At 41.4% G+C, this 16,683-nt stretch overlaps 1 protein-coding gene across 1 annotated transcript in view; it reads left to right on the forward strand.

Annotated features, from left to right (window-relative positions):
- The first annotated feature begins 1,757 nt into the window (after positions 1 to 1,757).
- The window catches only part of tfr2 (transferrin receptor 2), a 31,702-nt gene continuing 16,776 nt past the window's right edge, over positions 1,758 to 16,683 (forward strand). The window contains exons 1-4 of the mRNA XM_036548595.1: positions 1,758 to 1,773; positions 8,357 to 8,414; positions 11,465 to 11,705; positions 12,844 to 13,033. Of these exons, the coding sequence (XP_036404488.1) occupies positions 8,385 to 8,414; positions 11,465 to 11,705; positions 12,844 to 13,033 (461 nt within the window). The 5' untranslated portion in view covers positions 1,758 to 1,773; positions 8,357 to 8,384. The remainder of the gene's footprint in view (positions 1,774 to 8,356; positions 8,415 to 11,464; positions 11,706 to 12,843; positions 13,034 to 16,683) is intronic.

A 16,683-nucleotide genomic window follows, 5' to 3' on the forward strand; every position in this document is an offset into this window, starting at 1 on the left:
CAATGCCATGGCCCATGGCACATACTTTTAATCGATAGGAGAATCAATATGAAAACGGAACAAAAAAGAAAGGAATATGGAACCTGTTGACTGAGTGAAGGAAAATCTTTAAGCAGTGAACCTTGAAAAACGGCATCTCCTTAATATCCCATCTGCCTCTCTGAGAGACACAATAGAGTGCTCTTCCTATAAAGTGCACTTTCAGCTTTCAGCATATTCCATGTGGTTTGGCTGTAAAATGGAATTCAGCTCAGATTAAGCCTGTTGCAAATCTAGAACATTACCTCTCACATCATTAAATTTGGTCTTATATTCTTATCCTTTTTCAGGATAATCTGTATGCTATTTAATGCTAATATTATCTTAGTTTTACCACTAAGGTATCTCATACATTGCATTGCCAACAAGCTTATGGTCTGTAGAAGCTCATGACTAGATCCAAATATATGGTCTCTTAGCATGTGATATGTTCTGTCTTGGTCACGTGAAGGGACAGGGTTACATCCTGGCCTAAAAGTAGGAAGTATTGTTTTGCAAAAGAGAACTGCTCTTCATCCCAGCCGGCCCTTCCCCCCTGCATGACCTCTCCATCACCGTCGATGGCACCACAATACCATCCTCTCAGTCAGCAAAGAGCTTGGGCGTCATCCTCCACAGCAACCTGGACTTCAAGGAGTACATTGCTCGCACGTCACGGGCCTGCCGATTCCTCCTCCACAACATCAGGAGGATTCGTCCGTTCCTGACAACATACGCAACGCAGCTCCTTATCCAGGCCACAGTTCTCCCTCGACTGGACTACTGCAACGCTCTCCTCTCCTCCTTCACCCCATTCCTTCAGACGGGGCCTGAAGAAGCACCTCTTCAGACTCTACCTGGACTGACCCAGCACACAATTGCTGCCCCCCCCCCCCCCCCCCCCCCCCCCCCCCAATCAGAGCTGTCTTAAATCGCTGTGCTTTTTAAATTGATTCTTGTTGCCGCCTTTACCCTGACGCTCATTGCGCCGTTTGAAGTTGTTGAAGTTTGCTGTTTGAAGGTGTATCGTATTAGTTGCCCTATACGCTGTAGTTGTACAAATCCGATAGTACTGTGTCCTCAAACAGACCTTGCTCTCAGCTGAGAACTGTCTCATTGTGGAACTGTACACATCTTGTCCCCGTACTGTCGCTATACTTACTGTATGCACTTTTGTAAGTCGCTTTGGATAAAAGCGTCTGCTAAATAAATAAATGTAAATGTAAAATCTTTAAATGATGACAAAAGATAATTATGCACATGTTTCAAACATGGAAATGCTGCATAAGTTTTTACTTTTCTCATACAAAATGTCTTTCCTGCAGAAAAACCAATTACTGCAAGTTATTGTAAGTATGACAAGGTTCTCTTTTGAATCTTGTTGTCTTGGTTTTAAAAAGAAAGTGACATTTTTATTTGTGCTTAATGATGGTATCAGGGACTGGTTCCTCTGAATATTCTCAGGGTGAAAGAGCCATTGGCTGGCACTTCTATCAATAGTGAGACATTGCATATCACTGGTTTCAGATTTAAGATTTCATGTTTTTTTGCTTCAAAATGGTCCCTTCAAAGTCACCTAAGAATTTGCCCTAGCAGGCCCCACCTCTGGCTCTCTCCCTTTGGCTAATAGCATTTCAGAAAGGCAGCAGTGGGAGGAGTTGTGGCTGAATACTGGTGTGATTGGCTGCAGTTTTTGGAAAAAGACCTCTGTGAAGGACTGAAGACTACAGTTTGCATAGAGTGAAACCAAGAGGGGTGAGTTTGGAGCTAAACTTGCATATAATCGCATTTGTGATATGTGATATATTAGTTGTGATATATTAATCCAACCTACATTATTTGACTACAACAATATCATAACCTTGTCTTATCTGCTTTCAGGGGAAAATATTGTGTCTTTAATTTTAAAGAAAAAAAAAGAATTTCTGTCATATGATGTCTTTGATTTGAGTGAAAGGTGTTTTAATAGAGTTTAATCCTGCGTTTGCCTTGAGGATCAGATGGATAGCTTTTCCAGGTAGATAGCGTATTACAGTTTTGGACAGGGCCAATATGAGAGACCTCTGCTTTTAGTGTATAACATTTGACATTAAAAGTTGAGACCTTCGAGCCAAGTTGTGCACAGGAGGACTACCATATGAGGTCTGCTTTTATGCCACTGCTGATTTTGACAGTCCTCTTCTTCAGTGTGAATTTGCAATGTAGTTCATATGAGTTTGTGCATGTGACAGTACATGACAGTACCTGCTTTTTCTGGTACCCAGCCAGCCACATAAAATGTATATATATATATATATATATATATATATATATATATATATACATATATATATAGAGAGAGAGAGAGAGCGAGAGAGAGAGATACAGAACATTAAAATTGCAAATTTTAGTGTTTATTTCAGGCAGCCATGAAGTGAGCATTTCACAGCATAATGCTGTCAGTGGTTTGTGAGTGTGAAGTGTTCATATGACTATGCATCCATGAGTTAGTGTGGGATCTGAAACACAGTTTGATTGCATAGGATTAGCACTGCTGTGACCTCTGAAAATATATCTACTCAGTTTCATTTAACTTTGGGGTTAATGAGTAAAAAACTAATTTTGGTCCTCCCCCTGTTTCTGTAAATCCCAGAATCCTGTGTTTCTGTGACTTCACTCATGCAGAGGGTGATATGTTGTGGAAACTGTCAAAAAGCCCCAAAGATGACATTTCACCAACAGGTTGCAGTGGGTAGGAGAATATAATGCAGAGTGGTCCATTTTGATCTTAAATTGAAAATAGAGATGTTTGGACTTTGAGCTGTTTGCCAGAGAGCATGGAGGACAGGTCAGCCAAGGTAGTTCCTGTCATGTATATTGGTTGGTCATGAGTACATACAGTATAGCACTGACCTCTAGATCATATTTTCCCCAAGAGTGAGAATGCTCTACCTCTCTCTCTGACCTTTGAGCATTCTGTACATGTGTCCCTGAATCATTGATCTCTGCTGCATATATACGCTCTGTGCTGCTCACAAAACAGCCAAATCTCCCTTTTGTGTCACGAAATCAGAGGCCTTCTGCTATCACCTGTTTTGTATTAAAAATACTAATATCGTGATTATTCTAAACTCCATAACTGTCAGCTTTGTATCACACCTATATGACAGTTGGGGGGGAAACTGTTGGGACTTGTGAAGCTGTTAGATTTAGTGATCTGAACTCTCCACTGCTACCTATAGGTTACCTGTGTGCCCAAGAACAGACATAAATCAGATTTTAATGAGACTGGGTGAATACATTTGTACAGGCTACAGATTGCTGTGTAAAATGAGAGAGAGAGCTACTCATTGACGAAGACACATAAAGCCTTAGTTATTTTGTTCACTCTTTTTACGTTTTAAAGTGGCTGCATTCTGAAGTCTGTGTTTTTTTTTGTTTATTTGGTAAAGATGAGGCATAGAGATTCAAGCTATTTGGCATCCGCTTTCATCAGTTAAATAGTGTGACATGTAAAGTACCCTCACAATTAAAAGATTAATGCAAATTTCAGTGAGTGGTCCTAGGTGTGCTGTGAGATTGGCATTCCCCAGGGCCTGTGGGGAAGGGCACAGTCTGGGATTGAGCCATGGAGTGGAGGCAGGTGCTGCTGTTTACTGTGCTGTTAATAAAGTTACTGAAGTTCCACACAGAGTCAACATGCCCATATGGCAGCAGAGCCTTGCTCTTGCCCTCCACCAATCACAGCCCAGCTTTCACCAAAAGTGCCTACACCTTAGAGGTGGATGAACTGTGATCATGACATGTGTTTGTCTGTCTTGTATCTGTGCATGGACACACACACACACTCACACACTCATACGTCAACACACTTATGTTTGTGTGTGTGTGTGTGTGTGTGTGTGTGTGTGTGTGCATGCACAGCTAACAGGGTGTGGCTGTTTATCAGTCTTATCCTTGGTCTGCAGGAAGAGACAAATAGAAGGAGAGGCAGGAAGGCAGAAAACAGCCAGTACTGCAATGAGCTACACACAGTTACATCAGCCTGATAGGCAATAAACATGGCTGCACTCAGAAAGACGAAGTATTGCATCAAGCTCTCTATTGTTTCAGTCAGATCTTTTTACTGGAACAGGGTGACTGGGAAATCCCCATCAGGATCCTGAATGCAGTCCAGTGGAAGATGTTTGGGCTTAGTACCCTATTCTGTTTAAGCTCAGTCACAAACACTGCTTGAACTAGCTTTAACTTCAACTAACTTTGACATCAAAAACTCTAACTCTGAATTGATGTATACCGTGTCTTGAAACAAGCAGGAGATTATGAGGCTTCTTAAGCGGTGAGACTCTTTCTGGCATGATTTCCAATAACTCTCAGGCTTTTGAACCACCAATTGTTATGGAACAATAAGTTTCAGGCCTGCCTTTTGTGAATACTGTCAGCACAAACAGGGACCAGCATTCAAGCAGAACTGTAGTTTCTGAGCATTTGTTTATTTATTCTTTTTTTTGTGACATTCAGGCAAACAATGGGTCAGAGACAACCAAAATTGGCCTCCTTGAATAACCTAAGTAATATACCATACAGAAAGGAAATATACTGCAATATACTGAGAAATATGTTGTCCAACTCATGAATATACTGCAAATACACTGATGCAAAGCAGAAATACAATGTACCAAAATGGCAAAAATACATATTTTAAACATTTATTGAGCTAAAAATGTATTTTGTAAAATACACTCAGTGACCACTTTGGTTATTGGGGTTACTGTCGCCTTCCTGTCAGCTTGGACCAGTCTGGCCATTCTCCTCTGACCTCTGTTATTAACAAGGTGTTTTCACCCACAGAACTGCCGCTCGCTGTTTTTTGTTTTTCACACCATTCTCTATACACTCCAGAGACTGTTGTGCATGAAAATCCCAGGAGATCAGCAGTTTCTGAGATACTCAAACCCCACCTTCAGTCACCAACAAGCATCCCACTGCCAAAGTCGCTTAAATCAGATTTCCTACCTATTCTGATGTTTGGTCTGAACAGAAACTGAACCTCTTGACTATGTCTTTGTGATTTTATGCATTGAGTTTCTGCCAGATGATTAGCTGATTAGATATTTGCATCAATGAGCAGGTATACAGGTGTTCATAATAAAGTGGTCACTGAGTGTATATTCTCAGTATATTTTGTATTTGATTAGTTGGTTATTTAAGTCCTGTGGGCTGTCTTATAATTAATGCATAGCATAACTGTACTTCTGTATTCAGTTAAAATGTCAGCTGTACTCCAGGGACGACCTCATGTGTGAATTGTGAAAGCACTCCCATGTTGTCTCCTCAGTGTTTGGTTATTGTCATTATTTGGATACAAGTTCAAAATACCCCTTATTTGAGTTTTAAAATAAAATAACACCATCTCTTAAGGCCGGACCTGCCCCTTCCTAAAGGAGGACATGAGATCCCAGAGGACATGCTGCAGAGCCCGGTTGCCTGGAAGTCCACGTAGTTCTGCTGGCTCTGCTGTGACTGCTCTTTACCTTCTATGTGGTTGATTCACATCCACCCTCATGCTCTGTCAGAATACTTTACTTGTGATTCCAGAGTAGTTAAGTGGTTAAGGCGCTTGTCTTAAGGGCAAACTGAGCTCTACTGCTTGGGTTTGATCCCAGCAGCTGGCAATGACTTGGAGCACACTGGGAGCTGGGGATAGGGATGCTTATACTCCTCTCACAGTTTTCGGGCACCCTGTGACTCATCAGGTACCAGCAGGTTGATTGGATGACATGACATTGCATTGTTGTCATTTAGCAGAAGCTTTTCTCCAGAACAATTTACATAGGTTACAATTTTACACATTATCCATTTATACAGCTGGGTATTTACTGAGGCAATTTTCGCCTTGCCCAAGTGTACAACAGCAGTGCCCCAGTGGAGAATTGATCCAAAACCTTTCACTTGTGAACCCTACTCATTACCACTACACCACACTTCTGCCCACAGTAGTGAAGCTAGTTGCACTTCAAGTGAAAGTGTATCGGAAGATTACGTTCTCCACGCCCCAGGACTACTGCATAAATAAATTTGTTGTTGCTCTGAGACTAACATGATGTATCCAATTTGCAATTCCAAAATATGGTTGCATAGAAATAAAAAGAATACTTTGCTTGATGGTGTTTTCCAATACTTGAGGTGAAGTTAATTGATGAACATAGGGTATGGATGGCATTTTTCAGAGAACGACTCAAAGCGGTCCTTAGGCCACACTCATCAGTAAATGCTCCACTGTCTGTGGATCATGTTTTCTTCAGGGCTTGGCCTTTTCAAACCTCAGCTAATTTAACACAGCCAGTCAGTAGCTTCACTACCATGAGTGAAGTTCACATCTGGTGGGCTTCTGCACAAAGCCAGTTTGACAAATTCAGCCTCATGGAAGAGTGACACCATGATTACTAGAGTTGTGAAATCTTTTTTTGGTTGGTACGGAAAAGTGACTTGGGAGTGATACCCAAAGTCTCTGGTTGGCATTGGAATTGTTGGCATAGTGATTTGTCTGTACTTTGAGCTATATCTTTTCAAACAGGAAATCCTGAGCTGTATGAGAATGTTTGCAAAAGCTATTATGCTAACTCAATGATCCCATTGTCAGAAATATCTCTCTGTTTCAGAGTCAGGCTTTCATACCCTAATAAAATGGAAATCCTCAAGGCATGTGGTTATAAGCAGGGTAGCATCAGAAAGGTGTACTGAGCTTTTTATTCAACAGCAGCAGTCAGTTTCATAAAGCATCATCTTTCATTATTATATTATTTATCCCTTATCCCTAGTAACTTCAACAGTATCTATTTATCCAGCTGGATCTGCACTGAAGCCAGCTGAGTTTTACCCTGCAAAACGGTGCAATAGGTGTAATGTGGGAATTAAGGTATATATCACTGCACCACACTGCTGCTCCTTACCACAAAGAACATAAGAACATATGATGACGAGAACAGGCCATTCGGCCCAACTAAGCTTGCCATTTCTTAATTACAAAGCTGTGCTTTTCTTTCGTATACTTGGTAGCTTTATATTTTTCAATGACATCTGTGGATGTCAGGCTTTCAAGTGGAAGGACCCAGCATGGCTGTAACCAGGGTTTGAAAAATGGCGGGGGGGGGGAGGATTGGTGTTTAGGTTGTGTCAAAGTTATTGTCCGGGGGGGGTTGTGAAAATCACACATATGAATATTACATACATAGAAACCTTAACTAGCTATAAAAATAAGAGAAAAATGCTTGAGTGAAACACCATTACAAGCATTTTGTAATCAATGGCATTGTGTGAAATGTTAGCTAACCTATTAATATGAAAGAAATAGCCTAGCCTTCATCATGGCCAGAGTACACATATTTAACATGTTTCATACAATTGCCTTTACTCCAGACGCTGTATCAGGTTACTGTTTTGAACATTTCTTACAGATAATGGCATAACGATCATTGCTTTGTCTTACTGAATGGTATGCTGCCAGTTCACACACATGCCACCTGCTGCTGCCAACGTGCATAAATTCCAATTGCTGCTGTCAGGGGAAGTGCTGATGATGCAAGGGGCTGCGCTCGCGCCCTCTCACAACTCTCACACACAGCGGACTCTAAATAACAATTCTGAATTCTGAAACTGAATTAAGCATGCACTCGTCTCAGAGGAGAAGTTCTCAACCACTGATTTTTTTATCCAGTTGTATTTAGCTTCAAATTTTATTTTTAGCTCTAAAAAATATTACCGAGGTACAGACCTCAGTGACCTCATAGCTGGTTACGGTCATGGGACCCAGGCACAGACCAGAGTGCCCAACCAGGTATTTATTTGACGGCAAGTCAAAGAAACAGTAGTTATAAAACAGTATGAGCCAAAACCAGAAAATCCACAGGCAGAAATCCAAAAACACAAGGCAAGTTCAAAATCCAAAAAATACAGGCAGAAAGTCAAAAACCAGAGGAAGCAGAAACAAACAGGCAGGAACAAAACAAACACATACACTGAAACAAACTGGGAGAGAAACAAAGAAGATAGAGGGGTGTATATACACAGGCTGGTGATGAGGGAACCGGGAACAGGTGCACAGGATGGGCTTCAGGTGGTGGGTGTGGCAGAAGGGCTGACAGGTGGGACAGGAGGTGGGACAATGGGCTGTAAACAAAAACAAAAGCACATGCGCGCAAAAAACAAACAAAAGACACACCCACACCGACAGACAGGGAGACAGAAACACAATACAAGCAAGACATCAAGCGGAAGTACTGACAATGGAATTGTTTTATGAGAAGTCATCATGGAATTGCCTGTAAAGCCAGTAACAGTTTGTTGGATTTGTCTGCAGATTTTTGAGGAAAAAACCCTGAGGAGATATGGCTACCATTTCCTCTTCAGTAACAGAGGTAAGATTTTTTGCTCCAGGGCCTTTATAACAATGTTGTATTCACATTTACCCTTACTTTGTTTTAGCTCTCTCCTGCCTTCTCATATTCTTGAATTTATTAGCATACCTGGCAGAACTATCTGTTCAGTCTTTCCCTGCTCCTTCTATGTATTCCTTCTTGTTGCAATACTATAGAAATCACTGAGAAAATGACTTATGACTTATGACAATGACTTATTCTGAGAAAAGAATGTTTGATACATTGTAAATTCTTTGAAGTAAGTGATTGCTTGCTCACTTGCAATATTGCAAAATATCACATTTAGTAAACACATATCTACATCAGTAGAAATTTTCAAAAACAATTTTCAAAAATTAACATTATTGATATCAAAAGTAAGGGCTGCATTACCTCACACAAACTGAATAAGTGCTATTCCACACCTACTGTGCTTACACTGGATCTCTTATTCTGTCTGTGTGCTTCATCGTACACTGATCCCAGATGCTCAGCACCAAACTGAGCATAAATACCACTGAGGCAAATTGTTTTTAAAAACACTATTACTATTACTTGTATTTATTTGAATCTAGAATTTACCTTAAATGTGCATTATTTTTTTGCATTCATTACAATGAAATCTGGATTTCTTATTAAAAGCCTTACTTTAGTCGCTTTTTATTTTACTGCCGGCAGTAATGTTTGACATTGCTCTTCAAGCAATGCAGGCACTATTGCAGCTTCAGTTGGGGATTTGAAAGAAGGGCCAGGTTGTCTGTATAAAATTCAGGTGGCAGCAGTGAGTCGGGTGTGCAGATTCTTTTTGTACAACATCCAAAGGATCCGCCCCCTGCCTCACTATGTATTCTATGCTGGTCCTCTCATACCAGGACTGCTGTAACTACCGCTTTGCTTGTCTTCCTGCCTGTGCCATCAAACCCCTACAACTAATCCAGAATGCAGCTTCATGACTTGCATACAATCTCTTTAAACGTAGTCAAGTTACTCCCCTCCTCACCTCACTTCATTGGCTTCCTGTTATCACTCACATCAAGTTCAAAACCTTGGTGCTAGCGTATAGGACAGTTAATGGGACAGCCCCCTCATTCCTATCACATGTTACACCAAGATCATTACACTCTGCAACCATGGGGCAACTGACTGTCCAATCTTGACAGGGTTGCTCCTCTCAAACACGATCCCTGTCTGTGCTGGTGGTCCCTCAATAGTGGAATGATGTCCCCACAGGGGTGAGGAAAGCGGAATCACTTGCTATCCTCCAATGCAGACTGAAGACTCACCTCTTCAGACTGCATCCTGGTTCCACCTCAGTCCTCGCCCCCTAACAGTTGCTACTTGATGTTTATTTTATGTGTAGTACTGCAATGTGTTTTGGATTCTGTGATCTAACGACTGATGTATGGGAAGTATACTTAGCTTCCATTGTCTAGTCAAGTTCCAAAAGTTAACTTGTGGTAGGGTCTGAATAGTGTTCACTGTTCAATAGTGCTCACACTCACTGGTCTGGGAGTGTTGGTAGCCTGGTCTTACACTGTTGCTCATTCAACTTGAATAGATATGCTTGTGTTCTTTTGTGCTGGAAGTCGCTTTGGATAAAAGTGTCTGTTAAATGAATGTAATGTAAAAACAGTACAAGGTAACAGTACAAGAGTACCAAGGCTACAATGTGACGTGAAACCCAGGGCTGAGGAAATTAACCAATTTATGGAAATACATGTAGTGTTTCAATCCACACCCCTAAAGCTGAATTTATTCATTCATTCATAATTATTTCATATTAGATTTCACCACCTGCATCAGTTTTGATTTGTAAAAACATTAAACCTTATTTTTCCAATTTAAGATGAATAGAATTTTCTCAGATATGTAATTTATATTTTGGATGGCTATAATCTCACACAGTACTGCTGCAGTGCAAAAAATAGTTTTGCTGGACTAGGTATAATTCTGTCCAGTCTTCTATTTTATTTTATGCCAAGCCAAAAGGAAACCAGCATGTTGAATAATCCATCAGGAACTGGAAATTTATCAGTATTAATCAGTCAATGCCAAACCTGTGGAGGGAGAAGATTTTACACACATTCTGGATTATACTCTGTAAGATATACTGTATGTAGCCATTTAGTTATCTGAAGATTGCACAATCACCTTACAGCATATACACTATATGGACAAAAGTATTTGGCCACACCTGTTTTTCAGGGTTTGGGCTAGGCCCCTTATCTCCAGTGAAGGGCAATCTTAATGCTTCAGCATACCAAGACATTTTGGACAATGCTATGCTTCCCACTGTTTGGGAAAGGCCCTTTTCTATTCCAACATGACTGTGCCCCAGTGCACAAAGCAAGGACTATAAAGACATGGTTTGATGAGTTCGGTGTGGAAGAACTTGACTGACCCGCACAGAGCCCTGACCCATGGAGCACCTTTGGGATGAACTGGAACGGAGATTGCGAGCCAGGCCTTCTCATCCAATATCAGTGCCTGACCTCATAAATGTTCTACAGAATGAATGGGCACAAATTCCCACAGAAACACTCCAAAATCTTGTGGAAAGCCTTCCAAGAAGAGTGGAAGCTGTTATAGCTGCAAAAGGGGGACCAACTCCATATTAAAGTATATGTATTTGAATACAATGTCATTACAATGTAATGGTCAGGCGTCCAAATACTTTTGTCCATATAGTGTATATTTATGTGATACCTCTGAATAGTTATCAATACCTGTGCTAATTTGTCACAGTGGTCAGAGATTACTAAATTTACTAATGCATTAAATCTACTAACAGCTCTCCAGATGGTGTAGTATAAAGTATAGCAGACCTTCTTCGTTTTAGCAGGTTAGCACATGATTTGCTAAACAAAATGACAACTTTGTAAACTTTTAATCATCTGTGATTGTCTATGTCTTTCTGTTTAAATTAGTAAATCTTATTTTACTGCCTGAAAATTGCAATAGAAAATAAAGCAGGCCTAATGCAGGCTTAGCTACTGTCAGAAGTGGACTCAATTCCTTCCCCCTGTGTCTCTCCATCCATCTCTCTATAGCATTCTCCCTCATCTCCTCACCCCCCCTACTCTATATTCCGGCGCCGGGCCCAAGGAAATGGCAAGGATGAGGGGGAGGAAGACTCAAGGGTGGAAATGAAACTCTCTCAACCAGAATCAGAGGAGAGTCTTATGTCCGGACTGAGCAGTGATGTCACCACCTTGGTCCTACAGCAGCCCAGGAATTTCAGGAAAGCTGTGTTCTACCTCACTCTCACCTCACTGCTCATCTTCACCACAGGTACATGCTGTAACACACCATGTGACTCCACACACTTTCCACAGCCAGCATGCACACCAGGGTTAGCCAATCAGGGTCCCCAAGGGCCAGAATTGCTCTGATGTTATAAATCACCAGTATAAAATCCATAATAATATATTACCTGGTGCCTCTCTGCTTCTCACTTAGTGGTACAGAGATGGATGGGGTAGGGTCCATTCATAGACTGGTGTCCAGTCAAGGGGGCATATTTGAAAATCACATTGCCTTACCTACAGAATTCTGGGTGAGTTCTGGATCTTATGAGCCATCTCCAGCATAGTTTCCATTAAAATAGGACATCATTGGCACATCATTCATTACAGGTGTTTTGCATGTGTCCAAATAGGGAAATAAATGGAGTAATAGACATGTAAATTTGCAGAAAAACAAATCAACACCAGCCCTCAAGAACCTACCACTGGCACTTTCCCATAGTCCTGCACCCATGTTTTGACCCCCTCATCCCTCTCCACTGGCTACAAATTACAGCTTTTCTCAGGTTCAGGGCCCTGGTGCTATGGGTCCTGTTATGCCCCAATGTTAGTGTGATAGTGCTAGTGTGACGTAGTATGTTAGGTCAGAATTAAGCATTGTGTGAGTGGTAGTGTGATACAGTGTTACAGCTCAGTATTAAGCACTGCATGAGTGCCAGTGTGATGTATTGTTGTAGCTCAGTACTCAGCAAAGTGTGTGCACTGGTGCAAAGTTTGTATTGCTGTTACCATTTAGGAGAGGTTTCCAGTTTCTGTGAACCTGCTTTTATTTTTGTTGTATGTTTATTTTCCTCTATTTTTTTGGCTTGATGCTAAATATGTTGCTCACTTTTCTGTCCCTAAATCCTTATGTTGCTCTTGTGATGTGCAATATATATATAGCTTTGACATGTTTCTGACATACACTTGACAGAAACATTTCCAGAATGTTTGCAACAAAAGGGTAGAATAGTGCATCTAAGTCATAAGAACAGTGGTACATATGTTCACATGTTCATTCATCACATAATGCTGTAATAACTATTGTCATCATGAATACAGAATCACTTCAGTAAATTTCAACAAAATAATACCCTCCCCAAAAAACATTTGGGTGTGACTGCTGAGGGTGTACTTCTCTGCAGCATTCCTTTTGGGCTATGTGGCATTCCGGAGCTCATGCAATTACTGCGGGGACACAGACGACGAGCTGGTGCCTGTGGATGACAGGGCTGACTTAGACTACTCTTCCGAGGGAGGCAGGATGCACCTGGGGGAGCTGAGAGACATGCTAAGAAAATACCTGAAAGAGGAAAAGATCGAGAGCACGGTCAGGTAAAACCAACTCATCCATTAATACAATGATACACGCTTGCATGGTGCCCTTTACAATCAATGAGCTTTGGCTCACAGCCAATCAGCACAGGTATGCTGGAGAGGGTAGAGTAACAGCATTACTTAGGAGGTAACATTGTGCAAAAGGGAAAAAATGCCATTGCTTCAAATACAAGGTCCCACACATAAATGCCTTTATAAATGTGCTTTTGATGTCGATATTGATGTATGATGACTTTTTTGACGTAGATATTGATGCTAAATCATGGATGGAACTCCCAGCACTTCAGGACTGCAAGGTGTAAGAAAAAAACAAGGATGGATAAGACGAATGCGTGTTGAAATGAGTCTTTAATCCAGTAAAAAACAGTATCGAAGCGTGTGAAAAACACAGACTTCGGGTTCAGCAGTGTCGGATTGAACCCTGAACGTTCAGACTAACCCTGCTCTCACACCGGCAGCGACTACGAGCGACAAAGCGGCCAGAAGTCATTCATTTCCAATGGTCGCTGGGCGAAACTGAGCAACATGGCGCGTCGGGTTGCCTGGCGACGCGATCACCGCGACTCGGTGACTAAAAAAAGTTAAGCAAAGTTCAACTTTATGCAAATGAGCAGCGACATAGTCGAGCGACGGCCAATCAGGGAAGATGTGTTCCTCTTATATTCTTTCGCTCTGAAATGTTTTCTTGTACTTTAGTTCCTATATTAGCATTTTAGTTCCCATAGCGGCAATTGTGAATGCTACTTTGCAGTCCATGGTGAAACGGTAGTGTTTGAAGCAAGATCACACTCTTATAGGAAAATAAGTTCCCTCCAAAACATATTTTTCAGCGGGAATGCACCTGATTTGTGGGTTCACGCATATATTGGGCGATCTATTAATAGGCCTGCCTTTAAGAAAATATGAACATACAACTCCATGATGAATATACCAAAGACGATGTAAATATAACAAATATATAATATATATTTAAAATATTTATTAGTATGTACATTTTTTTAGAAAATTGATGCATCTCCTGGGCTCCATTTGTAGCCCACTTCCTCAAAACTATGTTAGCAACGCCCACGAGCTGGCTGCAGCAAGCGACAGCGAAACAGCGATAGCTGCAGCTAGTGACAGGGACACAGCAACTTGGTGATATACAGCGATAAAGTCGCTGCCGGTGTGAGCACAGGGTTATTTTCATATATACAGTTTAGATTGTTCTTAATGTAAATGAGACAAACCTGTCGCCTGTATGATAATGAATTCACAGCATCGGTTTTGAGTAAACCAGGATACCATTGTTTGAATAAGCCCGGATACCCCTTTGTCTGAGATAGTTCTTGATTACCCATTCCCGGTCCCATTCTGTAATTATTTACCACCTCGCTTGACCAAATTGTTTAAGGTGTTGGCAGAGGTGGGGACCATCCTGTGGGGGTCTCTATGATCTCAAGCCCTTTGGGATGCCGCAGCTATTCATTAGATCATGCATGGTGGAATACACATTCTGGGGCAGAATGCTGTAATTCCTTACAGTCCCCCCTTTGATGCTTCTTGGCCTGAAAGCTTCATATTCCGCCATTCAGATCATAACACCCTCCTGCTTGGACAGGTGTCCAGTGGCGGGGGGTCCTGCCTTAGGTTGCTCCCCTCTCTGGCCATTGGGGAATTTTACCCATCTTAATACCATCACCTCATCACACTGGCAACCGCTCTATCCCATTAGGCTAATCTTATCATAGGTTCCTTCTTAAATTTGGTACTAAACAAACAACTCTTTCTTGGGTTTGGGAGAGGAGCACTCAAGAACCACTACAGCCCACGGGACCGTCCCAGAGTGATCATCGAGGTATCTGTGATTTGGCGTCTCAATAGCGAGCACAGGCACCATAGCATCACACAATGGCACATACACAAACTGTGCACAATATAAGAACATAAGAACATATTGTCAGAACAGAACAACTTACTGTCCTACAAGGGTCTTGTATGAGTTCATCCTGTCCTGCGCATTTATCCAGTCGGATACTCTCCGAATCCATTCCAGTGGCTCCAAGCATACTATCCATGAGCCCCAGTAGCTTCCTTCTGAAATGGGGCCCACTGGGATAGCTTGTTGGACGCTCCTCTGCCAACTGATCTGTGGATGACCTAGTCACTACAGCACCGTGATCTCAGGAATGCCGTTATCAAGATGACCTTGTACATCCCCATCACACTGGACTGGAACATGGATCCACTGGATGTTATTGATCAGCACCCCCTGGTATGATCTCATCACTATGCCAGATGGGGGGAGCTGCCTGTTGTTCCAGACACTCCTGCATCACAGCCATTGGAAGGACCACTGTCAGGACCCAAGGCAACATCTTTTCCTGGTTTATGTTGGTTTTGGGGAATCTGAAAAACACATGAAAGCAGAAGGAATTGTCCCCCCCCCCTTGTCCCCACATGGCACTGGACAAAAAAAACACAAGACAATTCTTTAAAACATTTTCCTAAAAAGACAAATAACATCACAAACTTATAAGACAATATGCAACATCATGTACATCTATGTAGGTTTACCATCTGACTTCTTGTTTGCTTTTAACTGATTGATATGGATTGATATTCATTAGATCATGCCTGGTGGAATACACATTCTGGGGCAGAATGCTGTAATTCCTTACAAAGGTGTACTGGTTTAACTTCTATATCATGTTAATGACACAGTTAATCAAACCTTAGACTGGTTTTACTTTGGCAGGGTCCCCTCAACTCAGTGCTTTCAGGCACCCTGTAATTTATCAGGCACCTGTGAGTTGCCTGGATGATATCTGTGGAGTAGCACCTGTAGCATATACGTGCCATGTTCTGTCAAAATCAGATGAATGCCACATTGGCAAATTAGCATGTAATGGACATTTTTGTGTTTCAATTAACCTTGCCACAACCCATATGACAGCATTTTACAAGCTACACTCTAGCTGCATTAGGCAGTGTGTATCACTTCCTGGAAAAACAGTCAACGGCAGCCTGCAATTGTAGTTTGATAGTTTTTCACGAGAAAGATCATTCTGAAGTAAAATAAAGAAGCTAGTTAGCCATTTAGCCAGAAATGTCACAGGGAGACAAAGTTCCTGTAGCTGAGCCACTGGCAAAGATAAATGGCACAAGGTAACCAATGAGAAGGCATGAGAGTTCCTGTAGCCTCCTGTAACTTTGGAGGCCTTTTTCTCAAAACCACTGTTCTATATACTAACTGTTGGTACATAACGGGGCATCATTCTCATAATCTTTGGTGTTGAGAAATAAAATTGAGAAAGCTGGGTTTCTCCTCTTTCCAACTGTGTGTAAAAATCAAAATTTGTCTTGGGGTCAACAGTAACTGATGGAACAAGTCACATACCTCATGGAAGAAGTCACATATCTCACATGTAGTTGGAATCATTGCATTAAGTGTGCAACAGGTTCTCTTTCCTTATTGCCAATGTAATACACAGCACATGTGTCGTTTGTTACATTTACTATATTTTTGGGTTTATGTCCTACATAGAAACAAATGCTTTCCTTTGAGGCGATTCATAATAGAACTCCCCCTTTGCATTTATTGTCAAAATAAAAAACAGAGTCTGGTTCAAAAACAGTCCATCTATTTTAAATAAATCATGCCTCTT

This window comes from Megalops cyprinoides, chromosome 16 (assembly GCF_013368585.1).
Source record: "Megalops cyprinoides isolate fMegCyp1 chromosome 16, fMegCyp1.pri, whole genome shotgun sequence".
NCBI classification, from domain to species: Eukaryota; Metazoa; Chordata; class Actinopteri; order Elopiformes; family Megalopidae; genus Megalops; species Megalops cyprinoides.